Source organism: Herpailurus yagouaroundi, unplaced genomic scaffold, assembly GCF_014898765.1.
Source record: "Herpailurus yagouaroundi ecotype Mexico unplaced genomic scaffold, PumYag 182, whole genome shotgun sequence".
Lineage (NCBI taxonomy): Eukaryota > Metazoa > Chordata > Mammalia > Carnivora > Felidae > Herpailurus > Herpailurus yagouaroundi.
In genome coordinates, this window is record NW_024412413.1 from 9,603,938 (window position 1) to 9,621,425 (window position 17,488).

The window sequence follows — 17,488 nt, forward strand, 5'->3', positions numbered from 1 at the left end:
AGAGTCCTCGGTGCCATAGCCAACCCCAAGCCTGTGTCTGACCCTCACCATCTCCCTCACTCAGCCCGAGTTCCCATTGGTCCAGGCTGTCTGCCCGGTGGGGTGACCCAGCCTCTTGTCCACGAAGAGTCTGAGTCCTTGTCGACTCGTCTTTGTCAGATCAGCTGAGTTTGCCGCAAGTGCCCGTTTAAAGTCGCCACCGGGCACCGAGAGATGCCTCAGTGACCTCTCTACCCGCAGCATGTGGCGGTGACCCTGGCATCTCGGGTAAGCAAGGTCAGTTCGCCACATCAGTTAAGTAACCACGCTTTTCGCCAAAGTGACCGATTGGTACTTGTAGCTTCCGAGGAATCCCTTACCCTGTGCCGGAAACCAGGTCGACCTCTGATTGACCAGGGTCTACACTGCCGCGGTGGGGAGGCTCTCCCTGGACACAGCACTGTTGGTGTCTACACTAGGTCCTGGCGGGCAATGGCCCAGCTCTGCAGGGCGATGGTGGCGGTGATGGGATGGATGGGTGGTGTGGGCAGAGAAGACAAACCCTCATCGCATGTTGATGTCCGATCTGGTAAGCGCCAACTGCCGACTTCTCCAGCAGGGAAGGAAGCCAGTGTAATCGAAGGGTCATCGACCCTTGCCACGAAGGGTCCGGCCGATCTCCTTGAAGGATGATGCCATATCGAGGGCGAACCCTCAGCACCTGCCTCTGACAGGTTGGCCATTCATCAGTGATGGGAACTAGCCTCGGGACAACTTTGGGAAAGGAAGCCCGGGCGGCCAGGCCACGCACACCCTCCGTGTCACACCCACTATGGTCATTCCACTGGTGGGTTTACTGTGCAGGCACTGGCTGTCAAGGGCAGAGGCTGGCTGTTGTCCCCTGTCAGATGGATAGATGGCTCACCCTGTCCTCCTTGTGAGATCCTCTCTGGCGAGTGCTCTCCAATGGGCACAAATCCAGCGGCGCACGAGAGAAGAACGAGGCACGAACAAGTCAGGGGCAAGGGAAAGGGAGCAGGGGTCGACAGTTGGAAGGACAGTCGCCCCGCACGGCTCCTCATTCCCATATTTATCGGGAAAGTGCGAACCATCAACAAAAAGACTTCAAGATTCACTACAGCGTTCAAAGAGCCTTCTCCGGAGAAGGAGAGAACTCGCTTAAGCGCGTGGCGGGAGTCATCTAGGGTCCAGCGAGCACAAAGACCCCGATCGGATCCGTGGCAGGTGGTCGTGGTCTCTGAGGAAGCGGAGAAGTACAGACCAAAGAGGCAGGCGGCGGGTCCACCTTGAGCGGGTCTCCCAGCTGCTCGGCTTCGCGACGTACATCGGCCACCTCTCCAGAGAGACCTTCCAATATACATTTTCTCAAGGCTCTATTATTTCTGGCATAGCTCTGTGTGGTGTTTTTCTCCAGTCATCGCGTTGTGGTGACGGGCCGTCACCATGTGCCCCCTTCAGGGGAGAGCAGGGTCAGATGTGAGAAATCCATCCCCAAATTTCCACCAACCCGAGCCTTCCGACCCCTCCCTGGCAACTATGCCCAGGCGGGTTTTAGCACCTGTTGCGGTCACCTGTAGAGGCAAATGAGCCCCACCCACCCCCCCCCTCCCAAATTTGGTTCAGATGTTGAGATTCATGCCACACACACACACACACACACACACACACCAGAAGGGTGTGGAACTACCGATTACATGCATAATTGAGATCTCTGGGGAGAGTGGGGGCGGGGTGTCTCTCAGGCGGGCCCAGAATGACCTGAGAGGAGAGTGGCCCGGGTTTTCTCGCTGTTGGGAGGGCGGGCCGGGGCCAAGCTCCTCGGTACCGGCCGGGTTTGAATCTTTTGCCCAGATGTAGGCTTAAAAGCTGGCAGCAGTTAAACACCAAGATGGGGATTCAGGTCCCTCCCGACAGCATCTCCATCCCACAGTAGGCCGTCAGGGCCAGGCTTCGCGGGGCCACCTTGGCCGTGCCCCGGCGCTGTCACCAGGTGTCCTTGTCGGCTGGGGAGATCCTGCCGCCTGGGGACGCTCTCTCCGAAGGGCCGACATCTTCTCCTGTACGGTTTATTCGCGCCACTAAGTCTCAAACCCTCCAGTCCAGCCCCGCGTTGCGGGCTGCGCATTCCTGCTCCGCTGTGTCCGCGGCTGCCCCGGCTCCTGGGAGCGAGTTGACAATTTCCTCCTGGGGAGGGAGCGTGTTTCCCTGCTTGGTCCACGCCGGGATAAGGAAAGGAGGCAGAGGGGAACCTTGAGAAGGAAGAGTGTAATCTGGAGGGGTATCTGCCTCAGGTGAGGCCTTCACGCGGTCACCGAGCGAGGGGTCTGCCCTTCCCCAGTCAGGGTGACGGGCTTCCGATGCCAGCCTGAGGGGTCAGGAGACTTTGGTGGTCAAGTTTCTCAGACACCTTATCCCAAATGTTTCCATCCCGGGGCTTAGGGTTCTGTTCCTTCCCTGTCAGGGTCCCCAGTAAGAGGCCTGCCAAGGCAATGTGCCCAGCCTTGTCTGCACCTCCTGTAGCTAAATATCGGGCCTGATGGTCAGCAAGACGTACCCTAGGGCTTTGGGAGATCAGGGGCTCTTTAAACGCTGTCATAAATATGAATATATGTCATAAAACATGAAAAAATATGATATATATAGACATATATAGACACATATATAGACATATATATAGACATATATATAGACATATAGACCGTCTATATATATATATGCTATATATATATGTCTATATATGTCTATATATATCATATTTTTATATGACATATATATATATAGAAATGAAAAATAACTATTTTCCCAAACAAAAAACTTACAAGAGCTTTCACAGCATAACCAGAGTTGACGGTGGCTGGTCTGAGGCCACCATTTTCTTTCTCCAACGCCACCATTCAAAGACTAGAGCCCTCGCTATCTCAGCACCCTCACCTGTTACGGGTTCACTTGTGTCCCCGCCTCCCCCTGCCTCCCTAAATTCATGTATTAGAGCCCTAACCTCAGGTACTTCAGGATACGACTTAATTTGGAGACAGGTTCTTTACAGAGATAGTTAAGTGAAAGTGAGGCCACAGGATGGGCCCTAGTCTGATGTGACTGATGCCCTTAGGCAAAGGGGAAATGTGGGGCCCAGAGACAGAGACAGAGGGAAGACGATGTGAAGGACACGCTGAGGGGGAAGGCCGTCTACAAGCCAATGACAGAGACCTGGCACAGACCCTTCCCTCACAGCCTCAGGGAACCAACCTTGCCAAACACCTTGGCCTCAGACTTCAGCCTCCAGAACGTTGAGCAAATAAATTTCTGGTGTTTGAGCCGCCTGGTCTCCCCTTGTTACGGAGGCCCCAGGGAACCAGTACCGCGTCCGTGAGAATGGAGTCTGAGACGAGGCTAGCGTGCAGGCACCGTATTTGGGAGGTGGTCCTAGGAAGCAAGAGTGAGGACGGGGGGTCATTGAGGTTGATGCTGTAGGAAACGGGGGCTCGATTCCACCTGAACTTTCTGAGAAGCCTCCAGATTCTCCCTCCAGTTCTCCTACGGAAGGACCCACACAGGCCTGATCACTCACAGGCCTCTATCCCTCAATGTCAAGGGGCGTCGACTCCTTTGTACTTCCGAGCTGTGCAGAGGGCAAGGGAGTTCCCACCCAGGGTCAGAGGAGCCCCCCAGGCAGGGGGTGAAGGTGGGGGGCGTCCACCCAGCCGGAGGTAAAATCAGAAATGCGGGCGAGAGGACCGAGTTGAGCCCAGAAACGTGTGCAGTAGAAGAGAGAGGCACGTTTTTCATTCTGAGTTGAAGGTGTCTGTGTGTAGAGAGGTCCCAAAAGCAGTCCACATGCCGCACTGAAGCTTGGGGAGAAAAACATGTTTGAAGGAGTCTCTTAGTATTAAAACTTTTAAAAAAATGATTACGTATTTATTGAGAGAGAGAGAGAGAGAGAAAGAGAGAGAGAGAGAGAGAGAGAATCCCAAGCAGGCTCCTTGCTGTCGGCACAGAGCCCGATGCGGGGCTCGAACTCACAAACTCAGGTGAGATCATGACCTGAGCCGAAATCAAGAGTCAGACGCTTAACCGACTGAGCCACCCAGGTGCCTCAGGTTTAAAACTTTTTAAAATTTTTTTCAACGTTTTTATTTATTTTTGGGACAGAGAGAGACAGAGCATGAACGGGGGAGGGGCAGAGAGAGAGGGAGACACAGAATCGGAAACAGGCTCCAGGCTCCGAGCCATCAGCCCAGAGCCCGACGCGGGGCTCGAACTCCCGGACCGCGAGATCGTGACCTGGCTGAAGTCGGACGCTTAACCGACTGCGCCACCCAGGCGCCCCTAAAACTTTTAAGGTGAAAAAGCTCCAACCTATCCCAAAGCAGAGGCCACAGTGTAAAAAGCGCCCACGGGCCGCCTCAGCCAGACTTGATCTCAAGCAATATTAGGAAAACCTCTGGACCTTGCAGATCCCTGAGAGGATCCCCGGGCCACACTTGAGAGCCGCCGCTTTTCCCCTTGTGACTCTGGGACGGAGGCTGGCGGGGCTCTGGGTCTGATGCCCTCCGCCCTCCTAGAAGGCCCTTGCCGGCTTCTCCCGGGTGTGGCCTTGAGAGAGCTCCCTGCCATCTGTCAAGTCCCCGCCACCGCCACCTGCTTCGCTGAAGGCTGAGGAAGAAGTTTGAAGGGAGGGAGGAGGAAGAAAGAGGTGGGAGAGAAAAGCGAGGCAAGAGAGGGAGGATTTAAGGCCAGTGGGAGGAAAGGGGGGGGCAGTGGAGCTGGGGGGTAGAAAGGGGCAGAGGCTGGGCCCTGGTCTGGAGGAAGGGAGGGTCCGGCCCAGGGGAGGCTTCGGGGAGGGCCAGCTACGGTCAAGGAGAGGCGGGCTGATGGTGGGGGAAAGGAGAGGGAGGCCGCCCTGGCTTTGCAAAGGCTCCCAACTTTGGAAAGGGGAAGAGACAGCCAGGTCCCCGGACTGGGGGCTGCAAGCCCCACCTCCCCGCCCCTTCCCCACACCGCACGACAGGGCCTTCCGTGTTCTCCTGGGCCCCCCTGCTTAGGTGGCATAGGAGGGTGTCTGAGCCTGGTGTGATCCTAACAGCCCTGAGCTCTGAAGCGCTTTCCTGGAAGTCTGATCTCTCCTGCCCTCTCCTTCCTTCTGTGCGTGTCTGTGCCCTGATCTCCTCCTCTTATAAGGACACCAGTCATACTGGATTAGGGTTCACCCATATGACATCACTGAATCTCTTTATTTTATTTTTTTAAAGTTTATTTATTTATTTTGAGAGAGAGAGAGAGACACGAAGAGGGTGCGGGCGGGGGAGGGGCATGGAAAGAGGGAGAAAGAGAGAGAGAGAGAGAGAGAGAGAGAGTCCCAAACAGACACCTCGCTGTCAACGTGGAGCCTGACGTGGGTTCAATCTCATGAACCGTGAGATCACGACCTGAGCCCAGATCAAGAGGCAGAAGCGTAACCGACTGGGCCACCCAGGTGCCCCTAACCTAATCTCTTTAAAGGCTCTGTCTCCAAATGCAGTCACGTCCTGAGGTCCGGGCGGTTCAGACTTGAGCACAGGAATTTTGCGGGGGACACATTCCAGCCCATCGCGCCTGCCCACCAACACCCTACTCATCTTGCTGCTGACAGAAGCTTCATTCAATCGCGAGGAGTGGAAGCCACGACTTACCCAACCTCCCTCCCCAGCTCCCCACCGCTAGGGGTGCTATACGACCGACCGATGATAACGGGTGAGCGCTCTGTAGAGTCTGCAGCCCCGGACTGGGGCTCATCGGATGCGTCCTCATGATTACGTTCAGGTCCTCATGCATCTTCCACGGGGACATGACCAAAGTGATGCTGTGTTCTTCTCAGGGTACCCTGGCACAGAGCACCCGATGTCCGTTTGTCCCACCGCTCCTGGCATCCGCTTGGATCATTCGGTTAAGATTCCCTCCCCACATTTGCAAAGTAGTTATGTATTTATGAGTATGGATTCATGGCTTCCTATTTCACTCAACGGGCTGTCGTTCGCTGTACCGTTATTTACCTGAATGCTCAAAATTTCTCAGATTTGGCTGGTGGGAGCCCTTGTAACTCGTTTAGCTACTCTAGCTTTAGGGTATGTTTAACCTTCAATATTTTTAAGGTTTTAAAAATACTTTGCAGGGCAATTCCTCTCCTTCCCCCCCCCCCCCCCACATTGTTATTCTTTTCCAGAATTCTCTTGGCTATTCTTGAAGATTTTCTCTTCTCACACTGAGATGAAAACCGATATGGCCAATTATGGGGGAAAAAAATTCAAAGGGAAACTTTGGTTCAGATTCCTGTGACTTTAGAGAAGAAAAAGAAAAAAAAAAAGTAAAATATTTTCTGTAAGGACACTGCATCTTTACTCCCTTCGCGTAGCTTCTATTTTTATGCCCTTTATTCAAGTTTTTAAATTATGTTCATAAAGTGTACCTATTCCGTCTTAGGGCTTTTCCTCTGCATGTCACAATTTTCGTGACAGTTGTGAATAGTGTCCCCCCACTAACCACACATGAATATTTTTACGTTGGAGATTAGTTCATAGGACCCCTATTCACATATACATTGCACTCATTTCCAGGTCGCCGTGACAAATGATCACAAACTGGGCGGCTTTAAGCAGCGGAAATCAATTCTCTCACGGTCTGGAGGCTGGAATTCTATCATCAAGGCAGGCTGTGCTTTCTCTGAAGGCTCTAGGGGAGGATCTTTCTCGCATCTTCTATACATGGCGCCTTTGCCCTTCTGATGGCCTTCTCCCTGCAGGTCTGTCTGCGTCTCTTCTCTTGTTTTGTTTTTTACAGATAGAGGGTGCAAGTGAGTGAGGGGCAGAGCGGGGAGGGGAGAGAGAGAGAAAGAGGGAGGGAGAAAGAGAGAGAGAACCGGGGCTCACCCGGAAGTGGAGCTCGAGCTCACCTGACATGGGACTTGAACTCACAAGTGGTGAGATCATGACCTGAACCGAGGTCAGAAACTTAAGGACTGAGTCACCCAGGTGCCCCTGAGTCTCTCCAATTCTCCTCCTCCTCCTCCTTCTCCTTCTCCTTCTCCTTCTCCTTCTTCTTCTTTTTTATGTTTATTTACTTTTGAGAGAGAGAGAGAGAGAGAAAGCACGAGTGGGGGAGGGACGGGGGGGGGGGGACAGAGGATCCAAAATGAGCTCTCTGCTCTCAGTGAGGAGCTTGAACTCATGGGGAGCTTGAACTCATGAACTGAACCATGAGATCATGACCTGAGCTGAAGTTGGGCGCTTAACCAAGCAAGCCACCCAGGAGGCCCCTCTCCAATTCTTATAAGGACACTGGTCATATTAAAGGCCCATGCTGCTTCAGTGTGACCTTATCTTAAATGATTATGTCTGCAAAGACCCCGTTTCCAAATAAGGTCCCATTCGGAGGTTCTGGAAAGGATATGCATTTTGGAGGGAATACGATCCAACTCAACACATACACATTTCACATTTATTAGATACTTTCTCATGTTTGTGGCACAGACTACTAATTGTTCCACTCCATTTATTCTCCTTTTTGTCACTGTATAACCCCTGAGTTTTTGCAAGTTACATGGCCCTCCATACATAATAAAGGCTACATTTCCCAGACTCCCTTGCTGCCGGATGTAGCCGAATGACTAAGTCTTGGTCAATGGGATGTGACAATAAAGGCCAAATGGCAGCTTCTGGGACCCTTCCTAAGAGACAGCCAGCTTGGTCCTTTGCCCCTTTCTCCTCCGCTTCCCCAGCCGGGCTGACAGATCGTCCTACCTCTGCAGCTTATATCTGGACTTTTCTGTTTGAGATAAACCTCCGCCCAGGGCGTCCCATACTGCATATACTGTCCCATACTGCACAAACCTAGGGGGTGCATTCACACGGTAGAAGACAGAAAGGAGACCTTGGAGCTTTGAGGTGAACAGACCATCCTCAGAGGCCCCTGCTCCCAGCTGGTTTCAGCCTCTAGTTGGGGGCTTTCAGTTACTTTCAGGCAGTCTTGATTTCACGAATACATTTTTGACAGTTCTTTAATATCCAGTAGGTTTTTGTGCCCGGAGGGGAGCACTCAATTGTATTGGTACTTAGTGTATTGGACAATTTATGAAAGTAATAGAACTCTGGAAATCAATTTTTCTTGAACATTTAAACATTATTAATGTGATTAATTACACGTCCTTAAAACTTAAATGGCAATTATAAATCTAGTGTGATTGATTTTTTTAGACCCTTTAGACATTTGAAAAAGATTTTGATGTTTATTTATTTTTGAGAGACACAGCACAAGCAGGGGAGGGGCAGAGAGAGGCAGAGACACAGAACTGGAAACTGGCCGCGGGCTCGGAGCTGTCACCACAGAGCCCGACACGGGGCTCAAACTCATGAACCGTGAGATCATGACCTGAGCCAAAGTCGGACACTTAGCCAACCGAGCCACCCACACGCCCAACCCTTTGGTGTCTTAAATAACAGGTCAAACATTATTTCAGGCTGATTGAGATTTCAGGACTGAGGAATCTAGACTGATTCTTTACTGAGATGCACACACGAAGGAAATTTAGACTGAAATCTTCGATTGTTAGGCTTGGTCTTTTTAACAATCAATTTGTGATATTTATTTGTGGCATCATCAGGGACTGTTACGTTTCCCTTTGTCATCGAGACTTTATTTTTGAAACTTGGCGTCTTTCTTAGAATTTCTGCATTTTCTAAGTTTGCTTGGCAATTTGGGGTCTCTTAAGATTTCACTGGAATTTTAGGATACTTTTTCCTGTTCCAACAAAAAATGAGCTTAAGATTTTGATAGTTACTGCACTGAATTTGTCAGTCGCCTTGGGTAGTTTTGGCATTTTAACATATTAAGTTTTCTAATCCATGAACATGAGGCATCTTTGAATGTATTTGTGTCTTTTTAAATGTCTTTCAGCAGTGTTTTAAAACTGGCCATGTCCAGGCCTTATGCCTGCTTATAATCTCTTAGTAACACTGAAATTATATATTCTTTAGATGTATGATAAAAAGATGAAACGTACTCTTAAGTATTTTAGTCTTTTTCCTTAAATGGGATTGTTTTCTTAATTTCCTTCTCAGATTGTTCGTTAGTGGATAGATGTACAATCGATTTTTGTATGAATTGGATTTAATACTTTTTATTGCTATTCTAAGTATAATACTTTCCCCTTTTCCATTTTTAGATGATTGTTGTTGATATAGAGAAAAGGTTTTGTATATTTATGTTGTGTTCAGCTGTCTTATTTACTCTTTCTTTTTTCCCCACAAACTGGAGTCTCTTGGGTTTGGAGGGTGTCAAATTGTCAACAACAGAAGACAGTTAATATCTTTTTTCCAGTGTTTACACTAATTATGGAGTTTCTTTGTCGTATTTCATGCATTAGAACTCCAAGAAAACGTGGAATAAATGGTGATAGGTGCCCTCCCTGTCATATTCCCGATTTAATTGAAATGATTTTAATGTTTTACCATTTATAATATTCATTGCTGCATTTTCCATGAAAATCTTTTCCTACACTTCAGCATTTTTTATTTTTCTTTTTGCTTAATCTTTTAACGCTGGCCACATCTTATGAAATTCTGTTCAGCATTTATTGACGTGACACCACATGGTTTTCTTCTTTAATCAGTCATATAATGGATCACGTTGATCTATTTCCTGTGTGTAACTATACTTGCATTTTTGGAGTAAATCTTACTTGGTCGTAATATATTGTTCTCCTCATACATTGTTGATTCTATTTGTAAATATTTTATTTATAATTTTTGCATCTATATTCATAAGTGATATTGACTTATACAACTTAATGTTCTCTGTTTTGGGTGCTATCTTTATCAGTTTATGTATTAAGGCTATTTCTTTACAACAGGAGTTGGGAGAAATTTTCCATATTTTTCTATAACTTTTAATCTCTTAGTAACACTGAAATTATATATTCTTTAGATGTATGATACAAAGATTTCTGGGGCGCCTGAGTGGCTCAGTCAGTTGAGTGTCTGACTTCAGCTCAGGTCATGATCTCACACTCCATGAGTTCAAGCCCCGCGTCACGGTCTGTGCTGACAGCTCAGAGCCTGGAGCTTGCTTCTGATTCTGTGTCTCCCTCTCTCTCTCCCCCTCCCCTGCTCATGCTCTGTCTCTCTCTGTCTCAAAAATAAATAACAATATTAAAAAAATTTAAAAAAGATTTGTGAATACAATTGGTCCTGGTGGGGTTTTTTTGCTCTTTCTTTCTTTTTCTTTCTTCTTTCTTTCTTCTTTCTTCTTTCTTTCTTTCTTTCTTTCTTTCTTTCTTTCTTAGTGGTAGACCTTTAATTATGTTTCCAATTTCCTCCATGAGAATAGGTTTATCCAAGTCTTCGATTTCTTCTTGGGTCAGTTTTATTAATTTATGTTTTGCCAGGAAATTATTCATTTCCTCAAGGTTTTCAAATTCATTTCTATCAATTCACATGAAATATTCTTTTGTAATTCTTCTAGTCTTTTCTGTATCAAGGTTATATTTTCTTTCTCATACTTTATTTTTGTATATTTTGCTGTCTTTTTTCTTCCGTCAGGTTCTTGCTGGATTTATTTACTTCACTAATCTTTCCAAGGAATAGATTTTTTAATTTATTTGTTTTTCCTACCATCTAAAATTTTCTAATTAATTTCAACTTTGATCTTTATTAATTTCCAATTTTTGGTTCCTTTCATTTTTCTAATTTCTTTTTGAAAATTTTTTCTTAATTAAAAAAATTTTTTTAATGTTTATTTTTGAGAGGGCGAGAGAGACAGAGCATGAGCAAGGAAGGGGCAGAGAGAGCACGCAGAGTCTGAAGGAGGCTCCAGGCTCTGAGCTGCCAGCACAGAGCCCAATGCAGGGTTTGAACCCACAAGCTGCAAGATCATGACCTGAGCCAAAGTCGGATGGTCAACCAACTGAGCCTACAGGTGCCCCTAACTTTTTTTTTAAGCCATGTTTTATAAACAGCCCCTAAGCCAAGCCCCTAAATCATTTTTTTTTTTTTTTTTAGGTAAACTCTATCCCCCAATGTGGGTCTCAAACTCATGACCTTAAGATCAAAACTCATGCTCTACCTATGGACTGAGCCAGCCAGGTGCCCCTCTGAGTATAACTTTTGCTGTGTTCTCTAGATTTGGGTTTGAAGTTACATCAGTTAGGGCACATTCAGCTACAAGTAACAAAATATCTGACTCACAATCACTTGAATAATGCAGACATTTATTATCTTACTTAAAGGGAGATTGGAGGTAGATGTTTCTACCTCCAGTGGCTTAACAATGTTATCAAAAACTCATATTTTTTCTAGCTTTTTGCTTCACCATCCTCAATATGTTGGCTCTGTTTCCTCACGGGCATTATCATCTTATGGTTGCAAAATAATTGCCACAGTTCCAGTCATCACGTGTTCTCTCCCACTCATAGGAAAAACAAGGGAGGGACAGTGCAGTGAAACCCTACTTGCCTGAAATGTCTTTCTAAAGCAAAAACAAAACCAAAAAGCTCTCCTAGTAGACATTTTCTTATGTTTGATTGGTCATAAGTGGGACACAAGGCACTCCTAGCTTCAAGAGAGGCTAACATGTGGCAAAGGGCAATAGGGTTACATGACAGATACAGGCCAGTCATGATGCAAACACTTAGGAGGCACAGGACAGAAACTAAAGGAGTTTATGACCACAAAACCAAACCTGCAGGAGATCCTAAGGGGGACTCTGTAAGTGGAAAGCAGCAAAGACTACAAAGGACCAGAGACATCACAACAAACACGAAGTCTACAGATAACACAATGGCGCTAAATTCATATCTTTCAGTAATCACTCTGAATGTAAATGGACTAAAAGCCCCAGTCAAAAGACATAGGGCATCAGAATGGATTAAAAACAAAAAAAAAAAAAAAAAACAAGATTCATCTATATGCTGCCTGTAAGAGACTCATTTGAAAACCACAGGATACCTGCACAGGAAAAAACCTCTTTGATCTTAGCCGCAGCCACTTCTTACTCAACACATCTCCGGAGGCAACGGAAACAAAAGCAAAAATGAACTATTGGTACCTCATCGAAATAAAAAGCTTCTGCACAGTGAAGGAAACAATCAGCAAAACTAAAAGGCAACCGATGGAATGGGAGAAAATGTTTGCAAATGACATATCAGATAAAGGATTAGTATCCAAAATCTATAAAGAACTTATCAAACCCAACACCCAAAAAAACAAATAATCCATTGAAGAAATGGGCAAAACACATGAATAGACACTTCTCCAAAGAAGACATCCAGATGGCCAACCGACACATGAAAAAATGCTCCACATCACCCATCATCGGGGAAATACAAATCAAAACCACAATGATATCACCTTACACCTCTCAGAATGGCTAACATTAACAACTCAGGCAACAAAAGATGTTGGTGAGGATGTGGAGAAAGAGGATCCCTTTTGCATTGTTGGTGGGAATGCAAACTGGTGCAGCCCCTCTGGGAAACAGTATGGAGGTTCCTCAAAAAACTAAAAATAGAACTACCCTATGACCCAGAAATTTCAATACTAGGCATTTATCCAAGGGATATAGGTGTGCTGTTTCGAAGGGACACATGCACCCCCATGTTTATAGCAGCACTATCAACAATAGCCAAAGTATGGAAAGAGCCCAAATGTCCATCGATGGGTGAATGGATAAAGACAATGTGGTGTATGTATATATACAATGGAGTATTACTTGGCAATCAAAATGAAATCTTGCCATTTGCAACTACATGGATGGAACTGGAGGGTACTATGCTAAGTGAAATTAGTCAGTCAGAGAAAGACAAAAATCATATGACTTCACTCCTATGAGGACTTTAAGAGACAAAACAGATGAACATAAGGCAAGGGAAGCAAAAATAATACAAAAACAGGGAGGGGGACAAAACAGAAGAGACTCATAAATATGGAGAACAAACTGAGGGTTACTGGAAGGGTTGTGGGAGGGGGGGATGGGCTAAATGGGTAAGGGGCACTAAGGAATCTACTCCCGAAATCATTGTTGCACTAGATGCTAACTAATTTGGATGTAAATTTTAAAAAATAAAAAATAAAACAAGTTAATAATAAAAATAAATAAATAAAAATAAAAAAAAATAGACCACAGGATACCTGCAGATGGAAAGTGAGGGGATGGAGAACCATCTATTATGCTAATAGACATCAAAAGAAAGCCAGAGTAGCCATACTTATATCAGACAAACTAGACTTTAAGACAAAGACTGTAACAAGAGATGAACAAGGGCATTATATCATAATTAAGGGGTCTATCCACCAAGAAGAGCTAACAATTGTAAATATTTATGCCCCCAACATGAAAGAACCCAAATATATAAATCAATTAATACTTTTGGATAATAATACCGTAATTGTAGGGGACAGATCATCTAGGTAGAAAACCAATTAGGAAACAATGCCTCTGAATGACACATTGGATGAGGTGGACTTACCAGATATATTTAAAACATTCCATCCTAAAGCAGCAGAATACACATTCTTCTTGAGTGCACATGGGACATTCCCCAAAATAGATCACATACTGGGTCACAAAACAGCCCTCAACAAACATAAAGGGATTGAGATCATACCGTGCATATTTTCGGATCACAGCGCTATGAAACTTGAAATCAACCACGAGAAAAAATTTGGAAAGCCCCCAAATACATGGAGGTTAAAGAACATCCTACTAAAGAAGGAATGGGTCGACCAGAAAATTAAATAAGAAATTAGCAAATACATGAAAGCAAATGAAAATGAAAACACGACAGTCCGAACCCTTTGGGATGCAGCAAAGGCAGTCGCAAGGGGAAAATACATTTTAATTCAGGCCTATCTCAAGAAGCAAGAAAAGTCCCAAGTACACAACTGAACCTTACTCTTAAAGGAGCTAGGTTTGGGCAGCAAATAAAGCCCAACGCCAGTAGAAGAAGGGAAATAATAAAGATTAGAGCAGAAATAAATGATATAGAATCAAAAAAGCCCAGTAGAACAAATCAATGAAAGTACTGTGTTTTTTTTGAAAGAATAAACAAAATTGATAACCCCTAACCAGACTTCTCAAAAAGAAAAGAGAGAGGGCCCAAATAGATAAAATCATGAATGAAAGAAGAGAGATCACAACCAACATCACAGAAATACGAACAATTGTAAGACAATGTTAAGAAAAACTATATACCAACAAACTGGACAATCTGGGAGAGATGGACAAATTCCTGGACACTCACACACTCCCAAAACTCAAATGGGAAGAAATAGAAAATTTAAGCAGATTCATAACTAGCAAAGAAGTTGAATCGGTTATCAAAAATCTCCCAAAAAATGAGTTCTGGGCCAGATGGCTTCCTAGCAGGAATTCTATCAGACATTTAAAGCAGAGTTCATACCTATTCTTCTCAAACTGTTACAAAAAGTAGAAACGGAAGGAAAGCTTCCAAACTCATTCAGTGAAGCCAGCATTACCTTGATTCCAAAACCAGACAAAGACCCCACTAAAAGAATTACAGGCCAATATTCCTGATGAACATGGATGCAAAAATTCTCAAAAAGATGCGAGCATATTGAATTCAACAGTACATTAAAAGAATTATTCACAATAATCAAGTGGCATTCATTCCTGGAATGCAAGGCTGGTTCACTATTCACAAATCAATCAACGTGATATACCACATTAATAGAAGAAAAGATAAGAACCATACGATCCTGTCAATAGGTGTAGAAACAGCATTGGACAAAATACAGCATCCTTTCTTGTTAAAAACCCTCAAGAAAGATGAGATAGAAAGAACATACGTTAACATCATAAAAGCCATATATGAAAGGCCCACAGATGATATCATCCTCAATGGGGAAAAACGGAGAGCTTTCCCCCTGAAGACCAAACAGAGAATCAAAAAACTATAGGACTAAATACAGAGAAAGAGAAAGGAAAATAAAGAAGAAGAAATAGAAAAGGTGTAAAGAGAATAGAATAAAAATGCCTGATCAAACAAGCAAACAATTACGTGTGTGTATGTGTGTGTCATATATATATAATAAGAATTGACTAAAAACAAATCAGAAACTATAGCTTGATTGCAAAAGGAGAAAAGAAGAGGGTAGAAAGGAAAAGAAAAGAACAGAACAGAAAAGAAACAAGCAAAAACAGTTGTCTGGTGGTGCCTGGGGACCAGTAGCTGTGCTGGTCTGGAGTGTGGTCAGTGTAGATAAGCAGTTACCAGGCACGGAGGGGCGGGGTTTGGTATAGACGGGTCCTGCCTCCACTGGGGGCTGCTGATTTACTCCTGGAAGACCCATCGTGTTGGTGATGGGGAGAAAAATAGAAACACCCCAATCTCCCCTCCCCAGGATGGGTGTCTCCAACCATGCTGTTCCAGCGGCCCTCAGAGAGTAGTGGGTGGGGCCATTAGTCCTGCTGTAAGGTGTCCTGTGCCTCCTAGGTGCTCAGCTGGGATCTAAAACCCGCTGTCTTAAAGGATCCTGCACTGTGTGGACCCAGTTCTGGGGTAGTGCCACTCTGCCCAGCCGACAAAGGCCTTTGGCTGGTGTCTGCAGAGTCTTTTGCTCTTGTGGGACGGGGGGGGGGGGGGCCCGGCAATAGACCCTCTTCCCACAGTGCTCGAGGGAGGGGACTGTTGTCTCCCAGTGCACCCCCAGATCGCTACCGGCTGGAGGTCGGCTCCCCCACAGTGGGTGCACACGGCGGCGGCATCACTTTGAAGAAAGTCCCACACTTTGGAACCTCCAAGTTCAGCTCCTAAGGCTGTTTGCAAAATAGAAACCAGTTCTCTCTGTATTTCTCTTTCCCCGTCCATGGTCCGGAGAGGTTTTCCTCTTCTGCTAACTCAGTACCTCAATTTCACAGTTCCTCTCTGCCTTTCTCTTCCTTTTGTCTGTCCACGGAACCGGTTCCCTCCCCTCTGTGCCTACTCCGTTTTATCTCCCCCAATTCACATACATGCACTGCACCTTGATCCCGCCAAGCTGTCTCCTTCCAACGTGGAGATCCTTCTGCCACTGCAGATTGATTTCCTGGGTGTTCCAAGTGATCTGACCTCAATACAGCTCTGTTTGAAGGAGGAGGGAAATCGCGGTCCCCCTACTTCTCTGCCATCTTAACTCCGCCTCTTTATTATTTTATTCTTTCATTGTTCCTTTATATCATTATTTTAATTAAGTCCTTTAACCTGTTCGATCCATTAATGTATACCTTGTGTGATATTGCCAATATTGCTTTTTTTTTATTTGCCTGCTCTCTTTGTTCATTCCTTTTATTTTCAATCTCTGTTTCCTTTTTTTTTTTTTTTTTTTTAAAATTTTTTTTTCTTTTTTTTTTTTTTTTTTTTTAAAGAGTGCCTCCTGGGAGCAGCATGGAAGAATTTATTCTGTTCATATTTAGTGTTACACACTCGATTTTACTTTTTTCATCTTCTGCTGTGTTCATTATTTATTGTCACTTGTTTCTTCTTTCCTTCTCTCCATCCTGGGCAGGGCTGTCCCTAGTGGAGGCAGCTAAGGCAGGCCGTTCTGTGTCAGCATCCGGCTTCCAGGCACGCAATGCCACCTTCATTAGACCAGCTCTGCAGCACAGTGTGGGGGCTCCTTCCTGGCTTGGGAGCCTCCAAATCTAGCTCTCCCTCTTTCCTAGAGTTTCAAGGAATCACCCAACATCTTTTTAACAAATCTTTCTTTTCTGCTTTAATCAGCCAGAGTCGGTGCCTATTTCTTCAGCTAAGAACACCAAATAACACTGTTCCAAGTGGTTTTCTTCCCCCCTCCCCAATCAAGTCTATGAGCAACTGTGTGCGTTCAACAGTTTTACCCTATTTGTTTAGATACGTAGTAGATACTGAGAAAGAACAGAGCATATTCGGGCGACGAAATGATCCAGCTATTCTAGACTACAAGAGCAAATTCCCAAACACACTTTTTTTTTTCTTGGTGCCGTAAAATGAAAATCCTTTAAGCTCATTTTTTACGAAGGAAAGCCCTGATTTCCCTTTCAGAAAGTAACCCAAGTTTTACAGACTTGAAAATCATCTTTATTTTTTCAATTACAAAAATATATACCCACTTATACAAGAAAACAGAAGAATGAAGGGGAAAAGAAAGGTTTCCTGGACTCGGGGAGGAGGGTCTGGTGTGCACGTGGAGCTCACAACTTGCTCCTAAGAGTCAGCAGTTTATGAAGCATTGAGATGCTGCAGGAACAGGGTGGGTGGCGGGGGGAGGGTTGATGGTCATTCAAGTTTCAAATTTCTGAAGTCATTCCTTAAATCATTCAGGGGCTGTTGAGAGAGAAAGAGACCAGTTTAAAGTGTCACTGGCAACAAGCAGTGCAGGGGGCAAGAGAGGGAGAGGGGACCAGAGGAGCCTGGTCAAAGAGGCCAGGGAGGCCTTGAGGGAAACGGAAAGCTGATGAGATCCTTTTTTTTTTTTTTTTTTTTTTT

At 45.4% G+C, this 17,488-nt stretch overlaps 1 protein-coding gene across 3 annotated transcripts in view; it reads right to left on the minus strand.

Moving 5' to 3' along the window:
* Positions 1-17,057: 17,057 nt before the first annotated feature.
* The window catches only part of LOC121040332 (DNA dC->dU-editing enzyme APOBEC-3H), a 5,252-nt gene continuing 4,821 nt past the window's right edge, over positions 17,058-17,488 (minus strand). For all 3 annotated transcript variants that reach the window (XM_040490801.1, XM_040490800.1, XM_040490802.1), the window contains exon 5: positions 17,058-17,326. In XM_040490801.1, the coding sequence (XP_040346735.1) occupies positions 17,279-17,326 (48 nt within the window). In that variant the 3' untranslated portion in view covers positions 17,058-17,278. The remainder of the gene's footprint in view (positions 17,327-17,488) is intronic.